The sequence below is a fragment of the Rhinopithecus bieti genome, unplaced genomic scaffold (assembly GCF_001698545.2).
Source record: "Rhinopithecus bieti isolate Rb0 unplaced genomic scaffold, ASM169854v2 scaffold_51905, whole genome shotgun sequence".
Taxonomy (NCBI): Eukaryota; Metazoa; Chordata; class Mammalia; order Primates; family Cercopithecidae; genus Rhinopithecus; species Rhinopithecus bieti.
Window position 1 is genome coordinate 573,857 of NW_016821253.1, and position 10,104 is coordinate 583,960.

Consider the following 10,104-nt stretch of genomic DNA (forward strand, 5'->3'; position numbering starts at 1 on the left):
ACGCAGCACGCAGGTCCAGGAGGCTTTCCTGTTGGACCCAGGTCCTGTGTGTGGACCCACAGCTGCTGGGAGGATTGTGTGCAGCCGTGGGGGCCACTGGAGAGGATGCCAGGGAACCTGTGCCTGGTCTCTCCTGGGCTCCATTCCCTGTGCTGATCTTAATCTGTAGCTTTTCACAGGGGTAACCATAGCCCTGACTGTGACAGCTGCTCTGAGTCTGGGAGTCCCTCCAGGGCACGGGGTGGTCCTGGGGACCCCTGACTTTTCACGTTCTTGAAATCAGAATGCATTTTATAATAACCATCTTTCAGTATGAGAGGGTGTAGATAAAACCTATGACGCAGGTAACTTCTCTTTACTCTTTAGATGAGGACGTCTATTAGCATGGCTAGTCACTGGTTCTCATGGCTTCAGTACAGAGGGGAAGGCTGCACTGAAAACGTGTTCTGGTTAACGTGACCAAAGAAGAAGGGTGCTCCATCGAACTCCAGACAAGGAAGCCTGAAGTTCTTTTCCAGAGAAAAGATGCTTGGACCTGATCGGTACATCTCTGATGGCAATTCTCGTCTGTCTTTTAAGCATCCCACTCAGCACCACTGTACCTCCTTACCCTGCATTCCACCCCTGGCCCCCACCCCCATTTTTTAACATTTATTATTTTGTAAAGGGAGAGAACATGTTAACATTTCCTTGTACTTTATTTCTCACAGAAGCTAGCCATTCAGGCTGCATATTGCTTTCTGATTAGATATGCAGTATCTGTACAAGGAGACTTTCTTCTACTGGCAATGACACAATTGCATTTGTTTGTTGAAACTCAGCAGCAGATGCTGCAGTAAAGGGACCTGCCAGACAAAGGTGGAGCTAAGTTCCAGGTGCTCCTGTTTCCAGTTACAGTAAGAAGCAAAATAAATACCATTTTTTTTGGGGGGGGGAAGAAAGCATACTACATATTATTAAAGATATATTTTATTGCATAGCAATCGATAAACGTAAGGTGTCACAGGTTTGGAATGTGAAAATATATTTTATCACAAACCTCCTCTCCTGTACTTTATCAGTAAAAACATTTGTTCTACTTAAACAGATGAAGCCCTCCAGTGAGTCATCCACGTTTATGGAGCCTGAACTCAGTGTGCTCTGTGCAACCCCCAAGGCTTTAAAGTGGGATTGCACCTGTGCTTTCATAAATTACTCAACTGCTGATCATTTTGGCTTCTATGACTTTCCCTAACATGAGGACAACATATCAAGACAATTGTTAACAATGCACTTTAAGGCACTGAATAGAAACTTACTACACAGTTAAAAATAAAGTGAAGGTTGTTTTTATAAAAACAAAATATAACTGTTCCAAAACACAGACACACACACACACATACTGAGTGAAAACCAAAGAACACACGTCATAGTTTCACACTGACATGTCATCAGCATCAAATTCATGCAAAGCGAGCAATACTGTTATACTACTTTATCGCAGGCAAACTGGGATTCAGTCACATGGCCCCCTATGAAGTCCAAATAACATACAGGTGGTGTATTAGTCTGTTCTCACACTGCTATAAAGATACTACCTGAGACCTGGTAATTTATAAAGAAGAGGTTTAACTGACTCAGTTCCACATGGCTGGGGAGGCCTCAGGAAACTTAGTCATGGCAGAGGGAGAAGCAAGCATCTTCTTCACAAGGCGGCAGGAGAGACAGTGACAGCAGGGGAACCTGCCATCTTTAAAACCATCAGACCGTGTGAGAACTCCCTCTCTATCACGAGAACAGCATGGGGGAAACCACTCCCATGATCCAATCACCTCCCATCAGGTCCCTCCCTTGACACATGGGGATTATAATTTGAGGTGAGATTTGGATGGGGATACAAGAGCCAAACCGTATCAGAGGGTGAAAATGTTATACTAAAAATGCATAGTCTCTAGAAACTCCCTGGTTTCTTTTCTGTCAGTGAAGTCAAATATCTACACAGTGGCCCTGGACAATGCCGGGGAAGGAGGACACATCACCTTAATCATCTTTCTGTCCCACCTCTCAGCCACAAAGGCCTGAGAGGGGCACGAACTTGGCTGGTCACCTCCACACCTCAACATTCTCTTCCCAGGCTTGTCTACTCAAAGATAACTGTGCCAATTACATTTTGAATCAGTAACTTTCAGAAATGCACAATTAGGCATGCTATCAGATACAATGCACAGTGAGTATTCCCTTATTGAACACCTATTTTTAAATATCTGGGTCTCCAACTACCTTTCATTCTTAAACCACAGGTCCAGATTTGTCAGGAACCAAGAGCCACTGGGCAGAAGCTATTTTACAAAGTGCATATTGCAAAGTGACAGTATGTCTGTCCTAACAGAACTGGGAGCATTGTGTTCTCAAGCACCTAAATCAACAGAACACCAGGACATTAGGAAAGACATGCTTCTCCATGGAGTGCTGACTTCAGGGCTTCCATTCTGTTTTCAGTAAAGCAGCCCATAACTTTGTTAGGGCCTAGCCTCTTGAGAATTGGTTCATCAAACTGAGATACAACGTATTTTCCAAGAGCTTCCTTCCAAGGTCTCTCTGCCCCACCGCTGCTGACATTTCATGTCAAGTCATTGTCTGTGGTGCGGCTGACCCAGGCACACAGGATTCTCTGCATCACCCCTGGGATCCACAGGAGAAGCCAGCACCACCACCCCCTCCAGTGACAACCAATTGTCTCCAAATTTTGCCCCATTTCCTGGAAGGTGAAAACACCCTCACTGCGAACCATGGCACGCGCTAGAAAACACAGCACGAGGAGGCGGGCACAGCGCCCATGCACAGGGTAGCACTGTTTATTTTTGAATTTCGTATTTTATATTGTGTATTTTATATTTATAATTAGTACTAGTTACACATATGACATGGACTTCTTCAAATCAAACTCCCAGTTATGAAGCTCTGCAGAGATCACTCCCACAGCCTGACTACAAACATCAGGCGCCTGAAGACGCACGTCCTGATGGATACATTCAGTGCTGGCTGAAAAGCCAACTTCAGTGTGTGCCTACCACTGTGGATATTTAAATAAAACAACAGTTTTTCAAACCACGGAGTCAGCTGGAAGGATGCCCACGCCATGTGCACTGTAGCACTGGGAGCCGCCACGGTGGATGGGAAGGACGCAAACTCCAAGCAGCTGCTGCCCCTCAGTCTTCTTTCCTTCTCCTTTTCTTCTCCTTTCTTCTCTCTTGTACATTCTTCAGGTCAGTCATCACATTCAGAGTCTTCCAGACCCACATAATCTAAACACAATTGTTTGAAACACTGTTTAGATTTGAAAAGCAGACACAGGGAGAACGACAACTGCAAGTGTCATCTACATACCACAATGATCATGGCATTCACCAGCAGCGGGGCTGAAAATACTATAGAAATGAACATCCCCCTGGAGTCGAAATACTGGTATTTTGAAAATAATCTGTTTAAAAAACAAAAACAAAAAATTACTAGGCAATACAACCAAAAAGTTCTAATGACACTGTTTATTTAGCTAAGACTCTGGAGAGAGCTGATGTGGACTGAGGTGGGGGCAACCCCCTCACTGGGCCCACCCTTGGGAGCAGCCGTCATCTCCACTGCACTGTCCCGAATGCTCATTATGTGAAAACACACTGGGTCACAGGACAGGGAGACACCACTCAGCAGCACAGGGAAGACCCCGAGGCCTCCCACAGCAGGGAGACACCAGCCCGTAGCCCCTCTGGGTCAGCAGCACATCTGACCTCAGCTGGAAGACACTGATGACTTGAAATCCTTAAAACCGACAGAGTAAACGTCGACACTCCCCGTAAATGAGAGACAGCAGCTGCATCTGCTCCACTGCTGCACTGGGAAGGAGTGGTGCCGGGCCCTTCCATCCCTTTGGTTCTCACAGCAGTCCTCCTCTGTCAGTGCCAGTGCCTCTTTAGCAGGAGACTGAGGAAGGCGGAAGATCGCCACCTGCACGAGGCACAGCGCCAGGGAGGGCAGAGGATCTGCACGTGGGTGTGGATGATTCTCGCAGCAGCCAGCACGGAAATGCCGTGAACAAAGCTAGTGATGGTGGGCAGTGGGTCAGCGCCTCGTGATCACAGGGCTCCTGCCTTGCTGGCGCTTATGCTCTAGACCATGGGAGGCCCCAAAGTAAGAGGCAGCCAGTCTGAGTATGCGGCGAGTGCTGCTCTAGAGAAGCGTGAAGCCTGTCGGGGGTGAGGGGGCCTCGTGGACTCATAGGCACAGCCATGAGCGGCTGGGACAGAGCTGGCAGGAGGCCGCAGGGCATCATTGCAGGACTCCATGTTTACTCCAGGTGACCTGAGGACACTCTGGAATGTTCTGAGGGGCAGTGCTTGGCTCTGAGGCCCACGCTTCCTCAAGACACCCAAGAGGCTGGGCAGTAGGGGGATGGCTTAGGGACTGCTGCATGTCAGCAGCAGGTCAGGTCAGCGAGGGTGGGGTGAAGGGCGTGGGACACACTGGGCTCATAGTGACCTTAAAGGTGGAGGGACGGAGCTTCCTGAAAAATGCCCTATTATGTCTCTGGTCTGAGAAGCCGCCCCTATAAACAGAGGGGAGCAGAGCAGTTGTCCTGAAGTGTGAATTTTGAGACGTTTGTTAGACGTCCTGGTGCCCAGTCCAACAGGTGGAACAGGCAGGAAACCCAGCACTTTTGAAACCAGGAGATCGCGGAGAAGCACAAAGACAGGAGGCTGCAGCCAGAGGGAAGGGAGGGGCCAGGAAGGTGCTGCACGCTGCAGCTGGGTGTGGGAGGGCTTCAGGGAGGACGAGGACACTGTGCTGGCCTCTGGACAAGGTCGGGGTAACCAGGGACTGAGTACCACTCCTGGGACTGAACCACCTGGAGGCCCTGCGTCCAGGAGGAGAGGCAGGGTCCCCAGGGAGCCGCTTATGGCTAAGGAGGGGGCAGGGAGGAGAGAGACAGCACATGTGGCTGCAGGAATGCTGTCCTGGAGGGAAAGGCTGGGCAGGCAGGAGCAGGGCAGGAGGAGGCCCAGTCACGGGAGAGCTCGGAAACCCGGGCAGGGTCTAAGCAAAAGATTGCAGGGAGTGCTCAGCAACCCTTCGGTGAGGGTCCAGGATCAGCGTTCAGGGCTTATGGGCCACGAGGCCACAGTCTCAGCTACTTCCTGCTCAGAGTCTGGCAGTTTTACTTTTTTTCTGTTTTATATTTTAAAATGTAAAAACCATTTTTAGCTCACAGGTCACTCAAAAACAGTCAGTGAGGCCAGGTGGGTCTCATCTGACAGAGGCTGTGTGGTTCACCCCAGGCAGGTGCTGGGTTCCGAGTCCCGCTGGGAGGAAACCAGGGGTAGAGGAGGGGGCAGAGGATGCAGGGCCAAGGCTGCCAGCGGTGCCCCCGACATCAGGATGCGGGGTTGGGGTGAGGCAGGCAGGTGCCTCAGACCACCCAGAAGCCCCCTACTTAGGTCCAGACTCCCCATGGAGCAGCCCACCCTGCAGTCCAAGGGGGAGGGCACGGCTGAGGCCAGCACGGACCACGTTCTCTAAAACGCTGTAGTTTCTATTCTGCAGCTCAAATTCCCACAGTCACTTCTCTGGCTCTGCCATCAGAGGCCTCAGCCAGCACCGTCCCACAGTGCTGTACTCAGAAAGGGCCGCTCTGGCGCTGGTAAAGCATTTACAGAGTCGCCCTGGAGCCCACAACTCTGGACGCATGGACACGGGGTGTGCGCGGCTGCCGTGTTAGGATTCACTGTCTCCTCCGCGAGACCCAACGACTGTGGAGGCGTTCCCAGGGACACCCCTGCATGGACTGGGTCATAGGCCCAGGGATGGGCTCACCTCCAGTTCATTGCAGCCGCCTCATTGATGTATTCAGCGCAGTAGACTAAGATTACTGAAAAAAGGTACAAGTCATGTTAGAATTTAGATGACCCGTTATTACTCGTTATAAAGTTATACATTATTTACAGTAGAACACTGAATAGAAATGTCACTTTAATTTTAAACATAAGGTCCCGTAAACATCCTAACACTGTCAACTTGTGGGACTCACCCATTTAGCATAAAGAAAACCAAGGCCAACAGTGCTCCAGTTCTCCAGTGCTCTATGCTCCAGTCAGAGCCCATGCTCAGATCAGCACCTGCAGAGCCACTGCAGGAGGTGCCCGAGGCCCCCCCCAGGCTTCACCCAGGCATGGCTGGGTCTCACACATTTCCTCAGGGACAGCAGCCACAGATCAGCCTCACAGGACCCAGCAGCAGGAGCTGACAGCCATGAGACTCAGAGCTGACAACCAAGGGCTTTTCATGCTCACACTTCCCGGACTGCCCTCGGGACACTGCGACTGAGATGACCACAGGAGGGGAGCAAACAGCTTTGGGGTGCTGGAGGCAAAGGCACAGGAGGGAGGGCAGGGGCCGGTGGGGGCAAGGCGAAGCCTCCATGCTCCCAGGAGCACAGACTTTAGGGACTGGCCCTGGGTCTCCAGCTAATTTATGGGTAATGCCGGGACTCAAACCCATGAGAGAGTGACCCATGCTACCATAAAATTAAATAAAACATAATTCAGCAGATTAAGAAAAATGTGATGCTTTAACTTCTAAGGTAAATCAAAATGTAAAAATCCTTTCATTCTTCTTGATTCACATCAGTAAGCAGATTAAACTAGGGGTTAGGGTGAGCAGTCCCTCCACTTCCTCCCTTCAGGAATGGACTCAATAAAGCAGAGGAAAAGGAGGCACAGGGAAAGAACCAGAGGGGAGTGGGGGGGGAGGAAGAGAAGGGGGGGAGGAGGAGGAGGAAGGTCAGAGAGGGCAGGAGGAGTAGGACAGCCAGACAGACGGGTAGGCTAACACAGGAGGTGGTGGGCATGGGTGCGGGGAGGAGCGTGTGGAGGGCTGAGGTTACAGCGGGAGGGTGGGGAGGGCGGTAGGCACAGCAGGAGGGCGGGCAGAGAGGGTGCCACCAGGTGCTCCTCTCCAGCTTTTCCTGAAATGCAGCCTGCAGCAGCGTCTGAATCTCGAATCTCGACGGTGCTAGTTACAAGCTGTGTAGCTGAGGCAGTCAGAACTTGTGTGCTTCATTTATAAAAATGGGCAAATAAAATCCAACTCTTAGGTTGGTTTGAGAAATGAATCACAGGAAATGTAACGGCAGGCAGCACAGTGTCTAGTATTACCCCGGTGTGAAAGCAGTCATCCTTCCCCTTATTCTAGAAAACATCAAACCCTTGTGCAGTTCTCTAGCTGACAAAGCTGTTCAGATCCAGGAGCTCAGCTGGAGAAGCTGTCACCTTTCTTTGAGGTGCCTGCCTCAGGGCCTCTGCGTGGGGCACCCGCTCCCGCCCTCTGTGAGCATCTCATTGCCTGGCTTCTGCCTATGCACCTTTTGCCCCTGGGTTCGCAGGGGACTGTGTGATTTAAATCAGGCCGCTCCTCCTGTTTCACTGTGTTTTTGGCTTTTCCATTGCAACACTTGTCACTGTTGATAACAACACAGGTCTGTGATGAAGCACTGGTGCTGGTGTCCCCCAGGAATCTGTGGGAGGCAAAGGAGCCCTGTCTGCCTGGTCCAGTCCAGCACTCCTCAGGGCACCCTCAATACAGAGCTTGCTCTGAGCACCTCACTTGTACAGGCCCCCGCTGTGATGCAAACACTCATCACTTCTCCAGTCTTTCTAAGATCATCTCTTCTTCGGATTTCCTGTTTGCACACAGCCAGCTAACTAAAGTTATCTAAAATTAGTTATTTTTAGCTACCGAGAACATCTTCAGTGTCTCCCCAATGTCCAGAGTCAAGAGGAGCCTGAGCCAGACCTCCAGGCCCTCCTCGCCTCTTCTACCCACAAGTGTTTGTAACACTCAGCACCAGAAGTGCGTAGGTTCCGCAGAGCTGGCAGTTTCTCTGCCTCTGACCCACACCTTCCATCCATCTCAGCATCTGCATGTCAGGCTGCTGCCCTCCCAGGGCCAACACCTGCTCCCTCTCTTTTCTTATTAACATTTTACTCACTCTTCACACCCTGTGCCATGATTTCAGCTTTTCTGAATAATCTTTCTCAGTCATCCTGTGCAACTCCCTAACTTCTCTAAGTTCTGTAGCCCTTATCCTTGAAACCAAGTTGGGCAATGCCTTATTTTATGCACAGAACTTTTATTTCCCGGTTTGCAATCTTCCTCCCATTCAAAGCAGTGCATGAGCAGAGCTGCCACCAAGGACACATCTTGTGTAAACAACAGCACTTCCGGAAACCCAGCTCTCCCGTGTGCAGCTGGTGCTCAGCACCTCCCTGGTAGGCAACAGGAACTAAACAGATTCCTTTCAACTCTAACATCCAAAAAGTACTTTCCTTTATAGCTTCCAAGAGAGAAAAATGGGAGTGCCCTAGGAGCAGGCAGCTGACAAGAGGGTTGGGAGGTCTTATAAAAATATGTATATATTTTGAAGACACAGACGATACATAGTTTCATTTCACACAGAGATCTGAGTTGTGAAGTTTTTGTTGTTTTACTCACCTAGACACAGAAAGTGCCCAATCTGTAGTCTGTAGCTCCGGGAGGACAAGCAGGTGAGGAGCAGGCAGAGCGCATGGAAGGCAGCCAGCCCCATGAGCCAGGGCTCAGTCCAGTCCGTCTGCTGTAGGAACACCCCAGCAGACACTCACTGTCCTGCCCCACAAGGCCAGGCTCACAGCCCACCCACAGCCTTCTCCCAGGGCGGGGGGGCAGGGGCCTCTCAATCCTGAGTCCTCCTGGGGCTACTCAGCAAGGTATCCGGAGAGCACTGCCAGGCCTGAGAAACATGGGGACAGGAAAGGGAGAAGGAACCAGGAGGATGCAAACAGGATTCTCCCCTCAGTGCAACTATAATTCATGGAATTCAAAGTTCAAGCACACAGAACTGAAGGCATCTCTGACGTGCCCCTTTTGTTGGTGGAAAAGAATCATGTTTTTAAGCTGGGTATAATTAAAGGAATTACCATCTTTTGTAACAATACTTGGTGATGATAATTGGTGACGACAAGGACATTAAGTGGATTGCTCAAAGAGATGCACTTGGCTCAACCCCAAAGGTAAAACACGAATCATCATTTCAGGCTCCTTAGCACTGAAGGCCTCGGAGAATCTGAGTCATCGCCACATGCACGACTTGATTTTCTCCAACCTCTCTGCAATACACTGAACCCTCCAGACAGTGCTGCACTCCGCCGCCTCCTGGACTCCCCGGGACCCTGCCGTACCTGGGGACAGTGTCTGGCTCAGGGACCTGAAGTAGACAAGCTCAGATCCACTGCTGCCCAGTCCCCAACTGATGCTCAGATGCCAATCCCAGCAATCCTCAACCCTTGCCATTCCCTCCTTGAGCGCCTTCCTGCATGAGACAAGCCCTGCCCTCCAGGCTGCAGCCCCGCACAGCCCTCCAGGACTCCTGTAAGTGCCATTGCTCTCTGCCAGGGGCCGCAGCAGCCTCTCCAGAGCCGCGCCATGAGATAAGGACACAAGCGCATCTGCTCCGATCAATTCACCAACCAGATGACCAGAGGCAGGCAGGTGAGGGGAGCACGGCTTTCTGCCCAGACCCCATCGAGTGCCCATGCCACCCCTGGGCAGCCACTCGGGGCGCGGGCTCCCCTGGGACCTGCCAGACCAACCGGGCAAAGCGCAGGCCCCGCCCACACAGGGGCAGGGTTCCTCTGTGCCACGCCCACACGATCAGGCTCCACCACGCACGCCCAGTCACACTGCCAGGATCCGCCCGCATGGACCAAGCCCCGCCCGCATGCACCTCCCACATGAACAAAGCCCTGCCCCTCTCGCCCCGCCCACACAACTCAGCCACGCCCTCACGGTGCGGGACGAGCGCCCAGCCCAAGCCCCGCCCGCACGGCCCAGGACCCCGCTCACTGCGCACGCTCCGCCCCAAGGCCCCGCCTCACCCCAATGCCCCGCCCCGCCCCGTTCCGCCCAACGGCCCAGGACCCCGCCTAGCACTCGCGCCCCGACGCCCGGCCCCGGCCCCTTCCCACAGGTCCCAGGACCCCGCCCAGCGCGCGCGCTCCGCCGCCAGGCCCCGCCCACGATCGGCGCCTTCCTGGCCAC

The 10,104-nt window shown here is 52.0% G+C and overlaps 1 protein-coding gene across 1 annotated transcript in view; it reads right to left on the bottom strand.

The window, feature by feature from the left end:
- Nucleotides 1–1,591: 1,591 nt before the first annotated feature.
- The window catches only part of TMEM18 (transmembrane protein 18), a 9,134-nt gene continuing 621 nt past the window's right edge, over nucleotides 1,592–10,104 (bottom strand). The window contains exons 2-5 of the mRNA XM_017860306.1: nucleotides 8,521–8,641; nucleotides 5,845–5,899; nucleotides 3,367–3,460; nucleotides 1,592–3,284 (exon numbers count right to left, since the gene is read on the bottom strand). Coding sequence (XP_017715795.1) covers nucleotides 3,189–3,284; nucleotides 3,367–3,460; nucleotides 5,845–5,899; nucleotides 8,521–8,641 — 366 coding nt within the window. The 3' untranslated portion in view covers nucleotides 1,592–3,188. The remainder of the gene's footprint in view (nucleotides 3,285–3,366; nucleotides 3,461–5,844; nucleotides 5,900–8,520; nucleotides 8,642–10,104) is intronic.